Source organism: Castor canadensis, chromosome 8 (assembly GCF_047511655.1).
Source record: "Castor canadensis chromosome 8, mCasCan1.hap1v2, whole genome shotgun sequence".
Taxonomy (NCBI): domain Eukaryota; kingdom Metazoa; phylum Chordata; class Mammalia; order Rodentia; family Castoridae; genus Castor; species Castor canadensis.
The window spans coordinates 24827152-24847050 of NC_133393.1; the positions used below are offsets into that span (position 1 = coordinate 24827152).

Consider the following 19899-nt stretch of genomic DNA (forward strand, 5'->3'; position numbering starts at 1 on the left):
CCTTACATTCATTTTTAGTAATTAGTTTCACCATGAAAATTTATCTATCACATGAGATATGGAGGTCTGGTTCCCATTCTCAGAGGAATCATTTTCATTAGTGAAGGTCACAGGGTAGTGCTGATGCAGTGGGAGATGGAACCTAGCTCTCCTCACAGCTGGTCCCAGCCCTTTCCTCCATGATGTCTGCTCTCCTTCCAGGACCTCCTAGGTGGGCCAGCTCCAGCAAACTGTCTCCTTCATCTACACCCAAAGAAGGACTTTTACTACTTTAATAGCTACATGCAAGGTTTGTTCCCTGGCATCTAGAGAGAAGAGACCTCAGAGAAGGCCCTGCCGGTCTTGGCTCCGGGTGAGGGGCTCCCCAGGATCCAGGCTGGCTGCCCTTCCCCCACCAAGCCTCCCAGTCTGGCTTTGGTACAAGTGCCTCCCTTCTCACCCGCCCCCTCCCCAGCACCTCAACACTCTCTGCTCTGCCCTGTAAACTACTTTTTCTCCCTCCACTCTCGTCTTTAGACCCCTGGACTCACAAGAACAGTGGCGCCTTTCTCTGCGCTGACTTTGGTCGCCATTGCGAGTCCGGAAAAGAAACAGAAGCCACCTTGGGCCGGGCTCTCTAGGCCACTTGTGCTCGTTTTCAAGTCTATGGGGCCCAAGTTTACTGCGAGGCCTGAAGATTATCCATCATCCCCACTCTGACCTCAAGAAAATCAAAATCGTTGATTTATATGAAATCAGAATTACGGTGCTTATGACCGCAGGGAGGAGGGCGAGACGCATTTGGGGTCACGTTGTCCATCTGCTAGGCAGTTACACCTGCCGGCTGTCAAAGTGCAGAACCTGCGGGTGTGCGGGACCCCGAGGGTCTGAGGCGGGATCTAGAATCCGACAACACTCAACCAGCATCCCAGCGAACTTCGAGGCTGGTGGGTAATGAAATATTTCTTCCACCACCACCCCGCTCCCACTCAGGACCCCGCCCAAGGGTTCTAGAATTCGACCACAACTTCCTGCTGCTCAGTGACAAACCAGGAAGGTTGTGGCCGGCTGTCGTTTTCTCTGAAACCCGCCCCTCTGGGACAAAAATCAACTAGTTGATTGAAGAAAAGCCTGCCTTGAGGATCTTTTGTTGTCGTTTGGGGGTGTTTTGTTTTGGTTTTGGCGGTACTAAAGTTTGAACTCAGAGCTGAACTCACTCTCTGCCAGCTCTTCCCTGAGGATCTTTGAGGATCAGAATGTGATCTCTCCATGGTCCACTTGAGTGACTTTCATTGAAATCAGACAGGAAAGCGTGGCCTGCCAGTCCACACCACATAGGAGATACTGTGAGCAGCTCAGGGCTGGCTTTACAAGTCCCAGGGGACGTGGTAACATGTGCAGGCCACCAGGCTCCAATTCACAAGGAATAAAATGGAAAGTGAGAGTGGAAAAAAGGGGGTGGGGGAAGATAAAGTGAAGTGTAGAGATAAGTAGGGAAGGAGAGAAAGAAAGTGATTTTTAAAAAAAAGTAAAGGGGAAAGAGAAACAAGGAAGAAAAAAAGAAGAAAGGCCAGAGTGCAGGAAAGTGAAGGAGGGGTCTATGCCTTCCCCCAGGGCCAGGCTCTTCTGTCCACACCAGAAAAAGATTCAACCCTTAGAGGCCACCCCTCCCCACTCCAAAAAGGGCTACAGCTTTCCTCCTTTTTATTATAATTAAAACAAAAAATTGCATTAAGTATAAAACAAATTTAGTGAACAAGATTCTCTTTTTTTTCACGTGTTTACAGCTCAGAAGACTTTTTTAAAAGATCCTCATTAAAATGTATTTGTTCAGGAGCTAGAGTCAACCTCAGTGGCAGAAAACACCCTAGCATGTGCCAGTACTCCACCCCCAAAACAAAAAGTATTTGTTTTCTTACTATGAAGAGCAATTATTTACAAAAACTCTTTATGTGTCTACCCTTGTTAGACAATAACAATTGAGTTTGGATTAGGATGCGATGTCATATAAATACAAAGGTAAGGAATTCTAATGCAGTAGAATTCTCAATTTGAGTATGTTATTTTAAAGATTTTTTTTATAGCACTAGGATTTGAACTCAGGTCCTTGTGCTTGTAGGCACTCTACCACTTGAGTCACCCCTCCAGACCATTTTTGCTGTGGTTATGCTGCAGATGGGGGTCCTGTGAACTATTTGCCCAGGTTGGCCTCAAACTATGATCTTCCAATCTTAGCCTCCCAAGTAGTTAGGATTACAGGCTGAGCCACTAGCTATGGGAATTTTAAGATTTTTAATAGATCTGTCTACAGAGCTTGGCAAAGCATTCTTTGCACTTGGTACTTAATACATTCTGTGGGGCTGCCTGAAATTTAATTGCCTTCCTATGTTAATAAGTCTAAAAATAATACTACAAAGTTTCCCAATAAACGTGTGCACATCACTTAATGTGAATAATTCTTAAAAATAGACAATGCATAAGAGCTGGTGAGGAGTATCATGGCTGCACTGAACACATGCATGATTAAAGTTTTTACAGCTCTGTTTAAAACACACAGTAACAAGTTTGCTTTCATGTGCTTGTCTGTACATTAGTCCCCACAGAGGCCTGAAAATACTAAGTCAAAAATTCTGGAAATAAACCATTCATAGGTTTTTAATTTCCTACCTTCCTTAGTAGTGCCATGAAACTTTTGGCCACCTGGTATGTGAATCTTACCTTTGTGAGAGTATCCACACTGTATATGCTACACACACCTAAGTTACTTAGTAGCCAATTTGGTTGGCATATCCACTGTGCCATAATGCCTGAACCAGCATCTCACTCATCTATCTCATCAGTAGGCATTCTATAACTCACATCATCACAAGAAATGTGAGTTCGGTGAAATTAAGATATTTTGTGAGAAAGAGATAGATAACAATTTATATAACTATTACAGTATATTGTTATAATTGTTCTTTTTTATAATTAGTTATTGTTAATCTCTTATTGCATCTGGTTTATTTATTAAACTTTATCATAATATGTGTGTACATAGGAAAAGATGTAGACAAGGTTCATTCAGTACTCTGCTGGATTCAGGCATCCACTGGGCTATTCCCCCTGGTGAAGGGGGCTGGGGTGGAGAAAGACTGTATTTTCCTGTATGGAGACAATGCCCTGGACCCACACAAACTCAGGGCTCTGGAATTATGTTAATTTTCAAACACAACAACCTAAGGAAAAGACAACTAAACAGTTCTGTGAGTCTAAGTGCAATGCTGTTTGACACATTTATGTATGAAAGGCCAATTTCACTTCCTTTGCAAATTAGATTCCTGACCATCCAGGGTTAGCAATCAGTGCTGCCCACTCTCCTCAATAAACAACAGGAAATGGGCCTCTGTGTGGCTCTCTGTGGTGCTTGCAGGCACAGCTTCTCCATGTTTACAGTGAAAACCTGTCTCCCACTCAGTTCCCAGGCCAGTTCACTGGCATCACAATCCCTGGGGGTGAACTTTCTTCTAGAATAGCCCAGGGGGATGTTTAGGGGTTAGGCTTATATCTCAGGAATCCCAAAAGAGAAGAGGAAAAAGAGAAACTGAGTCCAGCTTGAAAATTTCTCCCTGGTTTCCTCCGAAAGCCTCTAGGCCAGGACTAAGGGAAGACAAGGGACAAAGAGCCCTCTTCTGCAGGAGGAGAGTGTTCATGACTAAATCCCAGGTCCTCTGTGAGCCTCCCAGGGACTGAGGTCCCAGGATGGTGCCTGGGGTGGGGAAGCCCAACATTGGGGATTCCTCATTTCCCCATAGTTTCACTTCTCCCTCTCCTAAACCTTTTCAGGTCATTCTGCCTGGACACTCATGACGTGCCCCAGTTCTCACTCCCACTGCGTGATTCTAGAAAAGTCAATCAGTGTCTTCACAGTTCCAGGTAATAAAATCTCTACGGACTCACGAAGACTCAGATTCTTCCCTATTCTTGAAGATGAAGATCATGGCTTCAAGAACCCTCTTCCTGTCACTCTTGGTGGTACTGGCCCCTACTGAGACCTGGGTGGTGAGTGCCTGGGTGGGAGTGGAACAGCCTTTGCTGGAGAGGAGAAAGGGGACAGATGGATTGGGGCGCAAGACTACTGGAATCTGCATCTCCACCTTCCCACCCAGATCCCTCCCCAATCGGCTACTGTCTGTCCAATCCGCTACAGTCTCCCGCACCTTCTTCTTCCACCCACTTATGGCTCTTTCATTTCCACCACCCCTCCTCCATCCCTCTCCCACTCCTGCTCTTCATGCCCACCAATGTGGAACCTTGAGTCTCACGCCAAGAGGAGGGTCGCACGGGTGTCAGCCGCTCCCCACCTCCAGGTTCCCACTCCATGACGTATTTTCATCCCGGCTGTGTCCCTGCCTGGCCGCTGGAAGCCCAGGCACCTGGAAGTGGATGAGGCACAGTTCATGCCCTTGGACAGTCACAATGCGACCCTGAGGATGGAGCCTCGGGCCGCAGAGGCTGGAGCAGGAGTCCTGGGACCGCCAAGGTCAACGCACACATTTTCTGAGTGGACCTACACACCCTGCTCTGCTACTATAACCTGAGCGAAAACGGGGAGTGACCTTGGTCCTGGTCGGAAGTCACATGCCTCCATGTCTTCCACAGACAGCTGGAGTCGCCTGGGTCCCCAGGTCCGAGGTTCACTCCGAGGCTGCAGGACCCTCAGAGATCCTTGACTTGGAAAGAGCTTGCGGGGATAATTACCCGGATTTATTTTCAGTATAGATGGAAATCTCCGGGGTCGGTCCTGGCAAGGCCGTCCAGGTGAGTAGTTCTGACAGATTATTGAAGCCAGGACAAGCTGCTAAGTGGAAAGGACAGGCATCTCCTTCCTAGGTAGTAGCCCCAAGCCTACCTTGGCCTAGATTACATCACTCTTAAAGAGGATCTGTGTTCCTGGACCACTATGGAATCTGTCCCTGAGATAACTGGACACAACTGGGAGATGGCTGGTGATGCAGAGCACCTCAGGGCCTACCTGAAGGAGGAGTGCATGAGCTGGCCTGGACAGGTACCGTCTCCGTGGGTAGGAGCAGTATGCCCATGGAAAGAGCAGCACTCCTAAGGGTAGGACCAGCAGGCCTATGGCCAAGATTACATCTCACTGAAAGAGGACCTGACTCCTGGACCACTATGGACACCGCCTCTCAGATCACCAGGCACAGCTGGAAGGCAGCGGGTAAAGAAGAGCACCTCAAGGCCTACCTGGAGAGCGGGAAGACGTTGCAATGCTCAGGTACAAGCAGACACAAGGTAACTCCTTTATCTTCCCTAGGGAAGGGGCTGACGGCAGCTGAGGAGGGAGAGAAATGGGATCCAGCTGGGACACTGTAGTTCTCTCCTATTGGGAGGGGAAAGAGAGCTCCTGGGTTATCAAACCCAACATCAGAGAGACTTGCCCAGGGGCTCTCTGGCCCTTCTCTCAAGACAATTTTGTCTGTCTCAAGATGGGAGGAGAGTGGATCAGTGAACTAACCCACCAGCAGATTTCTTTGACTTTGCAAAGGAGTGTGAACCATGGTGTCAAGCCTTGTTCTCAGCCTGTGCCCTATCTCTGACTCCAGTTATGCTGAGTTCCTTCAAAGGCAGGGCCAGAAATCCCTTTTCTACAGGTCAGAGACCTGGAGTCTCTTACCTTGGGTTGACTCACCCTGATTCTAGAATTTCCCAAGTAATAGATTATCCCAGATGCCTGTTTTGGCTTGGTTTCCCACTGCCGCCAACTCCAGTTCTTCTGTCCCTTCTCAGGATAGTTAAAGTTTCCAATTCTTCCCCTCACAGAGACATGTGAACCATCACCCCAGACCTGAAGGGGATGTCACCCTGAGGCATTGAGCCCTGGACTTCTATCCTAAGAACATCAACCTGACCTGGCAATGAGATGGGGAGGACCAGGCCTGCAGGGTATGGAACCTTCCAGAAGTGGGCAGATGTGGTGGTGTCTTCTGGGGAGGAGGAGAGATACACGTGCCATGTGCAGCATGAGGGGCTGCGTGAGCCCCTCACCCTGAGATGGGGTAAGGAGGGCACGTGGGCACAGAGCCTCTTGTCAGGGAAAGCAGATCAGGGCTAAGAGATGGGGACCAGGGCACCTCTTCTTCTTTTCCCTAATCCCTTGCCTTCACAGAGTCACTTCCTCATCCTACTATCTTCATTATGGGAATTGTCACTGTCCTGGTTCTCCTTGGAGCTGTGGTCATCAGAGCTGTGATGGCCCTTGTCACAAGGAGGAGGAATGCGGGTCAGGAAGAGGAGGGGTCTTAGTTTTCTTCCTTTAGCCCCTTTTAGCAGTGGGCTTTATTTCGTTAATGGAAGCACCGTCCACAAATGCATGCTTCCCCAGCGTGAGGCCCTATGTGCTGACCCTTACTCTATGTAAAGTGCATGAAAAATAAAGGACAGATTTGTCACCCTGATCATTGTGCTCGGGGCCTGATTCCCAGCAGTCAGAGATGAGAAGAGAAGGTCACTGCTGAGGACAGGCCTCCAGAAGGGCACTTGATTGTCTCTGCACATGTCTCCTTATGCCTCCTGATCCTTCCCTGTCTTCAGTCACATTTCTGCAAACTTCTCTGGGGCTCAAGTCTTCTCCAATTGCTTACAGGTTGTAAGAACCTGTTCCCCATAGATTCAAAAGGAGGGAGCTATGTTCAGGTTACAGATAAGTATGTGGGGGACACGCTCAGTGTGGAGAGGTGGTAGCCCATGGGGGCAGAGGGGACTCAAACAGTCCATAATTCCTCCTTCAGCCACACCTCTGGGCTCTGAATTTTTCTTTTTCTTTTTTACTCTAGGTAATGACAGTGCCCAGGGTCTGATGTGTCTCCCCTGGGTTGTAAAAGTGACACTCTGAGGACCTGAATGGGGGTTGTAACTACTGGGTTACATGGACTCTCAGGATTTGGACTCTTTGAATGAGTGGTAGGTTGTTCAGAAAGTTGCCACATTTAGTAACTGCCCTGATTTTGTTCATAACTTATTTTTCTGCAACATGAGATGACTGAGTGACAAGAGTTGTTCATGTCCTTATCTTATGACTTCAGGAACCCCTGGATTGCTGGGCGCTGGTGACTCATGCCTGTAATTCTAGCAACTCAGAAGGCAAAGATCAGGATAGCAATTGGAAGCCAGCCTGAGGTAAATAGTTCATGAGACCCTATCTCGACAAAGCCCAATACAGAACAGGGCTGGCAGAGTGGCTCAAGTGGTGGAGTGCCTTCCTAGCAAGTGTGAGACCCCGAGTTCAATCCTCAGTGCTGAAAAAAAATACCCCTGTATTATCTTTCTGTAAAGGTGTCTGCCTCCTACAGACATAAAGTATAATATGAAGAGGTGGCTGTGGGTGGGAGACCTGGCAGCCCCTGAGGCACGGCAGCAGGTGCCTAGGAAGTTTCACAATCATGCCTCGACTCCTCTGGCTGTGGGGGCGGGGATGAGTGGGAACAGATAGTCTCCATGTTCCTTGGCTGAGGGTTAAGTGGCCATGGCCCTTGGACCTGAGCCTGGCTGCTGATCCAGCTAGTGAGCCAAGAGTCCCAGGATATGTGGACCAACATCCTGTGCGCTGTGCATCCTACAGCAAGACCCTGCTTAACAACCCAGTGCTCACCATGTACCTGCTCAAGAACCACCACCTGCAAAATGGCATAGTAAATCCAGCAGAAAGAAAAGATCTGAAACTCTACTGTAGTCCATTTGAAGGATGCTTTAGAGGCCCTGGAAGACCATTTCTTCAGTTTTTTCTGGAAACAGCACCTTATGAAAATGCATGTGGAGAAGAAGCATAAGTGCAGTAAGTGCAGCAATTCATATGGAACTGAACAGGTCTTGAAAAGACACATTGAGGACTGTGGCAAGACCTTCTGGTGCACATGTGACTGCCCCTATAAGAAAAGCATTACAATCTCACATCTATCCAACTGACCATTTGATCCCTGCAGAACACAGGTGTCTGTTTTTATTGGAACACTTAGTAAAAAATCAAAAATCGAAAACTATCTGCACAAACAGAAGTTATCCCATGAGACCATTGAATCACTGAGACACCAACCAACTCCTGGGTCCTGACATCAAGAAGTAGAAACTTCAGAAATTAAACTTACTTTCTATGTCTGTAGTAGTGACTGTTACTGTCAGAGCTGTTTTTAATAATGCTGCTTTAGATGGTTTTCTTGCCAGATGATTACTGAGGAGCTAAAAAAAATAGCTCAAGTTACCACAATAGTAACAGAGGGGAAAAAAACTGCCAAAAGCCAGAAGCTGGCTTTATTAAAGATGGCTTACCTCTTTAAAAATCATAAATCCTATGTGGGTACAGTGGTGCACGTCTATAATCCCATCAAGTTGGGAGCCTGAGATTAGAGATTTATGAACTCCATGGAGAGGCCAGCCTCAGCAGCTTAGCAAGGCCCTGTGTCAAAATAAAATTTAAAAGTTGGGGTGTGTAGCTCAGTGGTAGAGTACTTGCCTAGCATGCTGGAGCACCTGGATTCTATCATCAGGATTCAGGCAAATTTGGGTAAAAGTTCATTTAGTCCTTTACATGAACTACAGAACATGTCAAAAGAACAGGATTTCTTCAATCAATGTTCACACAGAAGTGTCCTATGCCTTACAAAATTTTATACCTTCTATACCGGGGTTTGGTCTTGACTCTTCTATGTTATCTTATTCTCAAATCATCCTTTGATTTTCAAGTGTCTTCTCATTAGTGTTCATACTCTAAGGTAACTTCATCTATGACTGCTCTGAGTGATGTGTTTATAGATACTTGTAGATCCCAGCTCAGTGGGATCTCCAGAGAAACCCAAACCAGTGGGATGCAAAGTCTCATACATGACAGAGTACAGATAGACCACACTGGAATGTGCAGATATTTTTGAGTGTCTGCTCATCACACGATGTTCTGACAGACAGTATTGTAAGCTGCACTTTAGTAGCAGGACAAAAACTCATGATTTGTTACCTGAGAGCAACTTGAAATCAAGACATCGGGCAATCTGCACCCATTTCAGACTTCAGTGCATTGAAGTGATAAGCTTCCCTCACAGAACATGATGTAACCAGATCCAAACCACACCTCTATTAAGTGATTTAGAAAACATCTGCTCATATAATCTCCTGGTAGGTATTGGATAATCATGGTTTTCTGTCTGACGCAATTCCTGGTCATGATCCCACTTCTCTTCTGGCTCAATCCGGAATCCTAGAACAGGTTTTCATGGTTTGTTTTCAGTTTCTTTGTTTTGTTTTTTGATGGTTTCCTTTTTCTTTATTTTGATTTTGGTAGGGGTTGTTGTTTAGTTTTTTGTTTGGGTTTTGGGTTTTTGAGGCAGGGTCTCACTATGTAGCCCAGCTCTCCTTGAATTCATGATCCTCCTGCCTTAACCTCCCAAGTTCTGGGACTACAGGCAATTGTCACCAAGCCTGATTTCTGGTATAGATTTTAATATTGAACAGTTCTTTTCAGCTTCAACTACCCAGACTCAAAGTGAAAAGAGTGAGCTTAGCACCGGGGACACTGAGCCAGTCTAGGAGTCAATGAACATAGAAACCCAGACTTACTTTTTACCCACAGACACTTCTGTTCAGCCCTACGAGTGCAGGGAAAGTTCTCACTTTTTAGACTTTCTGATGTTTGGCAGCAAATATAGACTTAAACTTGCTTTTAAACAGTGCTCTTCACCTGTCCCTCGTCAGCATTCTGAAACACTCCAGCTTTTCCATGAGCACTGATTCATCTGACACAGAAACCCACAGTGAAAGAATCTCCAGTTGGAATCCTACCTGCTCTGGAGAGGAAGATTCACTTGAACAGAAAACAGACAGTAAGTTCTGGCTTTGAAACTCTAGGGAGCTTGTTCTTCACCAGCAATGACACTTGAATAGCAGTGATGACTGCCTTGTTGCTGATTTGGCCTGGGACAAAATGGAATCTCAGTTCAGCCCTGCAGAAACCCAGATGTGTGCTGAGCTGCATGGTGTCTCCAAGGTCTGTATGTGGAGTCCTCTAGGGGATGGCATTTATTTACCACTTCCTTCTGGATTTAGAAACCAGGGAACAAGGACAACAAGATTAACTCTTGATGTAGTGGTGATGCAGTAGCTCATATTCTTTGCAGTTCTTTGCCTTTTGTACTTGTAGACGTGAAATGTGTGTATACATTCGAGTGTATTCTACAGTAGAAGATGTTGATCTTAAAAACAGGTTTACTTAGTCATGATTTATGCACAGTGAAATGTAACTATCTGATATGTAGAGTTCATTGAGTTTGGTCAATCACACACATGCATGTTACCACTATCACAATGAAGATACAGAACACGTCCACACTCCTCCAAAAAAGAAAGGCTCTGCAAAGAAAATTCTATGCAACCACTAAAAGGAATAAAATAGATTTTAATGTACTGTTGTGAGAGGTACCTGACATACTTTTAGGACTTTTCTTTTAACAGGTTAATAGAATATTGGATTATAATGTCACTAATACCACTTACAAAAATATATTAGTATACACATACACATTTTTTGAGATAGCCTTGTTTTGTAGCACAAGCTAGCCTTGAACTCACAATCCTCCTACATAATCTTGCAGAGTTCTGGGAATATAGGTGTGTGCCATCATACCCAATCTGCATTATATATATTATAATATAAAACAAAACCTGCAAGATTTCCTACCAAAGTTTTGACAGTGATATCTCTAGGACTGGGAAAATGTAGTGACTCTTGTTTTCTCTGAAATGTTGGAATTGTATCTTCAGTATAAACTTGGATTTCTAAGAGGGATCAAGGAGAGAATACCTGTTTTAAAATATGATAAACTAAGCCCCAAACTGAACAAAATCCTGATGTTTAAAACCAAAATGTCAATTACAGTCTGATACCAGAAATTCTCTCTTAGGGTAAGTCCTCGTATTTTCATAGCATTGAATTTTTCCTAAGCTACTTTTAAGAGAGATTTTTTATTTTAAATTTTTTTCTATTTTTATAGTGCTGGGATGGAAGCCAGGGTCTCTTGCACACCAAGCAATCATTCTACCATTGAGCTATACTCCCATCCCTGAAAAGGACACTTTTGGTGGAATGGACATTTAACAAATATTTGCAAATGGTGCAGGCTATAACAAAAAGAAATGCAAAATAGAGGCAGCTGATGATTCACAGAGAAAATAAACAACAGAGGGGGAAAATTGAGTACCTGCACTGAGGACCCTGACACATTTATACCCAAACAGTGTTTGAACCTGCCTTGCCACAAAATCTTCTGGTCCAGGCACTTCTCACTCCTCTAGCTTCAATTTGCTCTTGTGAACGCTCAAAGACTTTTGGAGCAAGTCTAAAGAATGACACTGTGATTTAAAGGAGTTTCCCACATGTTTGGGCAATAAGGTTTCTGTAAGGGAATCTAGTCAATCTGGGTGATATTCTCAGTCTCCACACAGTGGCGGTGGCTGGAAGGACAGGAAACCGCACGTCCAGGTCTGAGGTAGAAAGAGAGTCATGCCCTAGCGTCCAGTGTGCTTCCCTCTAGCGAGGACTGAGGAGGCTGCAGGAAAGCAGGAAGCTGAGGTCATGTCTGGCAGAGGAAGGATGCAGAAATGGAATGCCAATGCTTCCAGAATTCTTCCTCTATTCCAAGTTGGACTTAGAAACAAATAGTCCTGGGAGGCACAGTGAGTGCAGAGGCCCAGGGTGCTGCAAGGGGATGTCGGGGTTCTGCACACAGTACGGGACTTCCTTCTCCCAGCCATTATAGATGTTTCAAACTGGGAAGAAGGGGACTGGAGATGCAACTCAGGGGTGGAGTGCTTGCCCAGCATGGGCAAGATCTTGGATTCAGTCCCCAGCACCACAAACAAAGAAACAACAACAACAACAAAAACCCCACTGCTCTTTGGCATATTTGTGTACACACGCACACACACGCACACGCACACACACACACACACACACACACGCGCGCACGCACGCGCGCACACACACACACACACACACACACAGAGAAGCCTCTAGCTAGGGATTACATCTGGTATTGTGATAAATTAGCTTTGCTCTTTTGGATCATAATTTCCTTCCCTAAATGAATCACATTTATCAATTAATCATAAAGGAAGATAATGCAATTAAAAAAACATATTGAAGCTAAATAGTAGTAAGCCTTCTCATTTAAGGAATGATACCATTCTTAGATTATTTTGTTATCTTAATGGAAGAAAAATAATTATTTCTATCAGAGTTTTTCACTTGTTTTGTTTTCTGTTGCTGCTTTGGTTTGGTCTCTGTTTTAGAGCTGGGGATTTATCCCAGGGCCTTGTGACTGCACATGCTCTACCACTGAGACACACCAGCAATTAAAAGTCTGTGGGGTTTGTTTGTCTCCCTTTGAATTATCTTTTAATTTTTTACTTTGTTCAAAAACAGATTTCCAAGGTAAAAAGTCACTCCCTCTTGTTCCATCCCCTATAGGTAGCCACTGATACCAGCTTCTTTATTCTTCCCAAAACACATACGCAAACAAATATAAATGTCACATTTATTTCCACTTTTCACAAAAAATATGGCAAATGACATATGCTTTTCTGTTTTTTTCTTTTATTTATTCATTAGCATATTATAGTTGTATTGGGGTACATTGTGACTTTTACACAAGTGCTTACAATATGTCTTAGATATATTAGATCCATCATTCTCCTTTATCCCCTTCCCCTTAGAACCATTCCAACAGGTCTCATTGCTCCATTTTCATATGTAAATACATAGTACTTCCACCATATTTGCCTTCCTTCACCCTTTCCTATGTCTTCCCCACTCTCACTGGTACCAACGCCTGGACAGGACTTGTTTTACCTTCCTGTCCTTCATTTTTTAAAAAAAAAAGACATTTTTGTTTATGATGGTTATACAGGGAGTTTCATTGTGACATTTCCATATATATATATATATATTGTCCTGAATTGGTACATCCCCTTCATTATTCTTTTTATCATAGTCCCCTTCTGATGGTGATTTCAAGAGGTTTTAATGTTCCATATTCATACTTGTATAGAAAGTGCATCAACCATATTCATGCCCTTTACTTTCCTCATTTACTCTCCTTCCTTCAGTTCCCTCCCCTTAGTGTAACCTGTTTTACATTCTCACCCTTCATTATTTAGGTGTCTATTTGTTGTTCAGTGAGATTTTTTGCTTTGGTGTTTTACCTATAGATGTACAGTGCTTAATTAAGTCAATCTATCCTCTCCACTGTACTTCCTCACCCTTTTTGCCCATCCTGTGTTGTTCAACAGCTTTCAGTGTGTTTCATTTGAACACAGATGTGATGTATTTTACTATTGTTCACTATCTGTCTTTTCCTTCTTTCACTGCCTTTCTTCCCTTAGTCTCCTCTGCCAGTCCCACTTTTGGGTGCATGTTCTGTATATATTTCTATGTATAGATGATATTGCTTGGATTTGTATTATTGAGCCTAGACATAGTTTTCTTGCATCTTGATTTTTTTTTCTAACAGTATAACATGGAGTCCATTCCATGAGGAAATATCAAGAGCTTCCTATCTTTGTACTATTTCATTTCATTTCTGTGGTGACCCTGGAAGAGCTAGGGGTAGGGTGGGGACAATGGGGTGCTCTGGATGAAGCCAGATAAGGTCAGGGGTGGTGACTGAAGTTCCTTTCAAGAAGGATTTGTGAGAGATGGAACTTGGTGAGGGCCCAAGGCAGATAGGCTTTTTTTTTAAAAAAAAATTAAGTCAACTAAAAATCATTTTTCCAAAAAAAAAAGAAAGTTAGAACTAGGGAAAGTTGTGCAGATGGCATGAGTGAGCACGGGGTGAAGATCTTTGTAGGCAATGGACCATAACTAGAGCAGGAAGGGCTTGCGTGCCATTGAGGAGGAGGTAATGTGAAAGCAGACACTCTGCAAATGGATCAGAGAACTTCAAACAAGAGGAGATAGCAGAGAGCACACAGTTCATACAGAGTGATGGAGATGCAAGAGTGGAGAGGACCCACAGGGAGCAGGAGGCCAGAGAACACTCATGGTAGAGATGAAAAGTCAAGAGAAGAATCTCTTGGCCCTGAGTCTTCAGACTCTAACCTCCCTCAGTTTCCAGAACAGCCACAGTCCCTGCTGCTCATCACTAGGGAACCCCAAAGCACCATTCCTGCCCCCTTCCCTGGTGTCATCCTCCAGCTCTGCTTCATCACATGAGGGCTCCAACTCTTCAGGGCAGACGTGCCCCACAGGATTTGTCCTGAATGCTGCCTCCAGCTCTGCAGTGCCATTTTGATCTCTTGGTCCCTTCTACTCTTGACCCAGGACTGCTAAGCTCATGAGCTGTGGGGAAGAAGGGAAAACAGTAGGTGTTCAATGATTGTACAATATTGCCCTTCATTCTCTTGGACTTCCCCTTCTCAGTCCCTCCAACATCAGCCTTTCTCTGAGGGAAGAAAATGCTTCCACCCTTTTCTCCCTCTCACCCCACTCTCCTAGCCCTTATCAGTCTTCTCCTGTGACTCAGTCAGCAGTGCCATCTGTTCCAGTTTCCACCATCCACCATGCAAGGGAAGAAAAGGACCACAGGATTAAGTGACAAGATCCTGGTTGGAAGCCCATCACCTCCACCACCCCTCTTCTCCAACTCAATCAGTCCCTACGGTGGACCCAACCAGAGGGGCAGCTCTTGGTCCTGACAGGCCTCGGCATGGGGCTCCCACACAGTCCTTCACAGTTCCAAGCCCTTCTCCCCTACAGGTGTGAACCAGCCTGGGCTCTGCTATTTACAGGTCTTGCCCTCTACCTACAGCTCAGCATCCCCTCTTTCCTGTCCTGAGCCAGCCCAGGAAGAAGCCCATGGGGCACCAACAGGTCTAGCTGGACAACTTTGGCTGCCAATGGTGTGTTGTAACCCGACACTGAACTGCCTGTGCCATGGAGGCCTGGCTTCCCCTGACCCTTAGTCCCTGCCCAAGTTGTCATTCTGAATTTTGACATCCTCTCCCCTGCTTGGTCCTCCTGCCTCTGGGACACAGCTCTTCCCCAAGGCCCACTGCTTACCTGAGGCTGTCCCAGCCTGCCTGCCCCCATTCCTAGCAGGGACTCACTCAGACCACAGCCCTCACAGACCACAGGGCTCTTCTTCCTAATGCAGAGTAGGGCATTCCTGAGACCCTGCAGCCTCAGGCTGTCTGCCCATACTCTGCTCACCCTGGAATTGCCTCTGCCACCATCCACCATCTTCCACATGGAGCCATGCCAGAGAGGGCCCTTGCAATGTGACTTCCTGTTTCACTTAATGTTCATTACGACATAGGCACTGGAGGAATCTCTATTAAGATGGTCCAGCTGAGTCAGGCAGGGGGTTAGTGCCCCTAACCCCAGCACTCTGGAGGCAGAAGTGAACCTGGGCTACACAGTGAGTTTGAAGCCTGCTTGGGCAACATATAGTGAGACCCTGACTAAAGAAACAAAGCTGAAACAGGAAGCATATTTGTTGGGTACCAACAAAGCAGAAATTTGAAGTTAAAAGAACAAACAAACCCAAAACAGCATATGGCTTTCACACTTTCCTGGCCAATACGCCAGAGACATTTTGGGCAGCCATTTTTGCCCACTGTGAACCAAAACTAACATTCCCCACCTCACCTCTAGTAAAGAGTGGAAGGTAAATACAAAACTGAACTGTGCAGGAGTCACCTGCCCAGGCTGAGGGGTCAATTAACAATGAAATCAGATTCAAGGATGAGAAACCACCCACTGCCCCCACTGCAGACACACAGAGGTAGCAGAAGCAGCAGAAAGACCTAAGGAGTCTTTATTTTTTTCCTCTATTATCAAATATTTCTTGTTTTCTATGGAAATTATTTTTATACAATTTAATGGGTTTCATTCTGACATCTTTATATACGTATATATGTACTTTGATCGCACTCACCCCCATTACCTTCTTTGTACCCCCTTCTATTGAATCTTCAGGGTGACCTGAAGATTCTGCCCACCTTCAGCCCCTCACTGTTCACACAAGGCCTTGGTTCTCTGCTGAAAAAGGAGTTTCCTCTTTTCACCTTTTCTCTTCCCTCAAGTAACCTGATTTTGGGGGAATCATTTGAACAACCTGACTTCAAATTTATAGGTCAGTGACCATCTAGAGAAAGAAGAATGGCTCCAGGAGGGTGAGGAGAGGCCACAGAACACAGACCAAATGACCCAATACAGATGGCCCCTGAGACAGGGCTCTGGCCTCATGGGATCTTTTTCTTGGTTTCCTCAAAATGACTGGAGAGAGTAGGGGAGAGGGAGGCAGACAGGAATGGACAGGAGTCAACTCTCCTGGGATTCCTCGCCAATTTCTGAGCCCTCTCCCCAGCTCACAGGTGCTTTTACTCCTTGCTCTCCCTGAGGTCACGATAGTCAAGCCCACAGAGGTCAGCTCAGGAGTCCCAACATGGGCCCTGGTGGGGGCTGGGAAGGCTGTGAGAGATGGGAACAGAGCAGGAACCCAGGCCCCATTGCAGCTCACTCCTTACCCTGTATCCAGAAGAGGCTACAGCTTGGCCTTCAAGGGCCTTGCCAGCCCTACATATGGGCAGGACAAGGGGTATAGCTGGACAGGTAGCTTCCATACCCTCACAAAGACCCTGACTTCAGAAGGTTTATTCCAGAAAGTTTGTCACCTCCACTACTCTCTTGTCATTGGGAGGTTTGAGGAAAGCCCGCAGTCACACATGGCACCACCATCACCAACCATTGACTACTTTTCTTACCTGAACTCTCCACAGCTGACGCCATCTTCTTCTTGTACCAAAGGACACAAAGAGAATAATCACCACAGAAGCAAGAGCCACACTCAGAAGGACAGGCCATCGACTTCGAAGCACCACAGCCTTCCCTGAAAGTAGGCCTGGTTATATACAGGGCACAAGGGGCCTCAAGCCCTCTCCCCTTGCCCTAGCCCACCTCTGGTCCCACTCCAGTAGGAACCCCTGCAGCGACACCCCAGGCTCACCACAGGACACAGTGTAAGTGCTGTGCTTCCCACTGTGTTCCACATACCAGGTGAACCTCTGTTCCTCTCCTTGGGGAACCCTGATGGTCACCCAGCTCTGGTAGGTCCCATTCCCATAGAGCAAGACATCCTCGGACTGCTGTTTGTCCTGGCTCATTTGTTCCCCACTGTGATACCAGGTCAGAGAAGTATTACCAAGACAGAAGTTGAAAGCCCAACATTTCAGGTTGAAGCTACCCTTGGCCTCACTGCAGGTCACATTCACTACTGGGAATACCAGAGAAGAAAGGACAGAGCCAGTGAGGCAACATAGCCAAGGCTCTTCTCTAAGGGAGGCAGCGGGAACAGGCCTGGTCCTCTCCCCTTTTCTTACTCTTGCCAAAGCCTTCATTGACCCCAGGAACTTCTGCAAGTCTAGTCTCAATCTGAGACCTGAGTTCTCCAGACTAACAGGTGGCCTCAGCTCTTCCTTCCACATGTTGATATAGAGAAGAGGGTATTGGTTGGGGGAGCTCCTGGGTCATGGGGCCTGGAGGGAGCTCTCTGTGATAGGCAGGCTGACAGACAGGTGGAGCAAGACCCTGGCTCTGAGGACTTCAGTTCCTGATCAGCCCCATCCTAACTAGGTTTGGGTTGCTTCATGGTTACAACCTTTAACAGATCATTTCCAGACCTAATTGTGTATCTTTATCACTGTGGCTTTAGCAGGACAGGAAAATCAGATACAACCCACTCACTACACTGGCATACATCCCACAGTATAGAGGCTTTCCCTGGACAGAGGCTGCAGGGGAGGGGAGGTTACCTGTACTCTCCCTGAAGCCAATCCAGGACTCCAGATATCTAGGGAGTTTTCCACAAAGTTCTCCCTGGATGTGGGCCCAGTGATTCTTGCTGTGAATTCTATCTGTGTCCCATAACTTCTTGAGTTCCACAGCCGAGGACTGAGCCCAGGATGGGGACATCATCCAGCTGTGGGTCTCCAGATTATTGGAAAGGAAGGGCTCCCCATCATAGTAGAAATCCCAGAATCCTCTGGAGTGGTTGTCTTCCTGAATCTCACAGCCCCAGATCTGGAGGGAAAGGGAACCTGCCCCCACCCAGCATTGACTTCTCTGTCCTCTGGCAGCATTTTTCAAACTCACCACCAAGTCACCCATCTATCACAGTCCAACCACCCCCTCCCCACAATATTACCCAAACCCCATTCCCTCTTCCCCTTCCCCACCCAAGCGAGAAACTCCAGCTAAGAGATCAAGATCCCTTGATCTCCACTATGTCTCCTCTGTGCTGGTTGAGTAATGGCTTACCTTGGGCTGAGCTCCCAGATCTCCACTCCTTACCCCATCCCAACCAAATGTGGTGAGAAGACAGATCCCTGCCCTCTCCCCAACCTTCCCAGAAAAAGCCTCCCGTACTCATCTCCTTTCTGTTTCTGTAGGGCATTGATTTCTGCCAGGGTCATTCTGAGCTTCTTCCTACCCTCCCAACACACAGCCCTCAATCATGCTCAGCATTGCTGGTAATGTCACCACTAGCCAGATTTAAAGAGCTCTTTGCAGATTTTGTCCTCCTCTGCCTCTCTGAAGCTCCTTACCCCAGTTAAATCACTCCAAATCTCTCAAATGTTTCAGCTATTTCAATCTCTTCTTCCTTCCATTGACTCCCAGATTCATCCAGGTCTCTTTCTTGTTGTCATTTCCTCTAAGTGTCTAAACTCACAAGTTCATTGATTCTGTTCCTACTCCCCCCCTCCACTATAGTCCACTCCAACACCCTTTGCCAACCAGACTCCCTTTACCATCTGGAGGGGGCATTGTTTTCTCATTCCCTCCTTTGTTAGAGGGAGCTTTCTCTTGCTCCTGGTTATTACGGAACCTAACTGGGGCTAACTGGGATGACTGGAGATTCAGAAAAGACACAGGATAGACAGACAAACAGAAAGTGGGGTCAGGTGTGTTGAGTGGTTGGGTGGAGATGCCCAACCCGCATTGCTTCTTTTCTCTATCTTTATTTTTTAAGGTCTTATTCCTTGCAGCTCTTTAAAATGTTGCTTCTAAAGTCTTCTTTAAAACCTTGCTTAAAACCTCTTTCCTTAGACTCACTCTGTCCCATGTTTTCTCTTAGCTTATCTTTAGCTTAATCGCTCTTAAAGTCTTTTGCCCCTTGGCTTGCACTGTCCCATCTCTCTAGCTTTCTTAAAGCCTGGGTGCTCAGACTTGCAAACAACAGTCATGCCTAAAAACTGTATATGCATAACTCTTAATGTCTTGGTTCTCTATCTTGCACTGTCTCATGTTCTTTTCTTTAGCTTAGCTTTTCTGAGGCCTATCTATGGTAAAGTTCTTTCTTTAGCTTAGTTGTTCTAAGGCCTATGTAAAAGTTCTCAGTGCAGACACTCCATCAACCCCTCTTTAGGCATTCTTTTCCCTTCAGCAATTTCCCTTTAGCAATTCTTTTCCTTTCAGTAATTCTTTTCCCTTCCAAAAGCTGCCCACACCAAAAAGCCCAAGCCCAAGCCAAAGCCAAAGGCAAAAGCCCTCTTCCTCCTTCAGCGGTCTTTTATAAACAGCAGTAAGCAGGGTGGAGCAGCAGCTCTCAGGGAGGGGTGTGACATTGTAACAGGAGAAACCTGTGTTCCTGCTTCTTTGAAGGAAAACAACTTAGGAGAAACAGCTGTTCTGCTTCCAGGGCTGTGCCAATCTCAGAAAAGCAGGTGAGCTGCATCTCACCTTGCTTGTGTCCAGTTTTCATAGGCTTTCCATAATCCGCTCTCCACAGCCAACCTGCCTTAGGACATCTGCATCCGTGGGCCCATCAGCCTCTCAAACCAGACAGGTCCACAGGATCATAGCTCTCTCACTCCAGGATCAGGAAC

The 19899-nt window shown here is 46.1% G+C and overlaps 1 protein-coding gene and 2 pseudogenes across 1 annotated transcript; 2 read left to right on the plus strand and 1 right to left on the minus strand.

Moving 5' to 3' along the window:
* The first annotated feature begins 5148 nt into the window (after positions 1–5148).
* Positions 5149–8163, plus strand: LOC141425879 (ATM interactor pseudogene; annotated as a pseudogene).
* A 324-nt stretch (positions 8164–8487) lies between these two features.
* Positions 8488–14227, plus strand: LOC109690387 (ATM interactor-like; annotated as a pseudogene).
* A 2214-nt stretch (positions 14228–16441) lies between these two features.
* On the minus strand, positions 16442–18181 carry LOC141425880 (MHC class I polypeptide-related sequence B-like). The gene is made up of 4 exons (XM_074084806.1): positions 17827–18181; positions 17022–17288; positions 16780–16904; positions 16442–16486 (listed from the first exon to the last, which is right to left on the minus strand). The coding sequence occupies exons 1-4, from the start codon at positions 18179–18181 to the stop codon at positions 16442–16444; spliced, it is 792 nt and encodes a 263-aa protein (XP_073940907.1).
* Positions 18182–19899: the final 1718 nt, after the last annotated feature.

Excerpts from the sequence above, each read along its gene's own strand:
- LOC141425880 (XM_074084806.1), bottom strand. The coding sequence starts at position 18,181 with ATGGGTGACTTGGTGGTGAGTTTGAAAAATGCTGCCAGAGGACAGAGA. Across the intron at positions 16,905-17,021 it reads CACTTACACTGTGTCCTGTG|GGAAGGCTGTGGTGCTTCGA; the intron begins GTGAGCCTGGGG and ends GCCTACTTTCAG. Across the intron at positions 16,487-16,779 it reads GTCAGCTGTGGAGAGTTCAG|CCTTCCCAGCCCCCACCAGG; the intron begins GTAAGAAAAGTA and ends CATCTCTCACAG.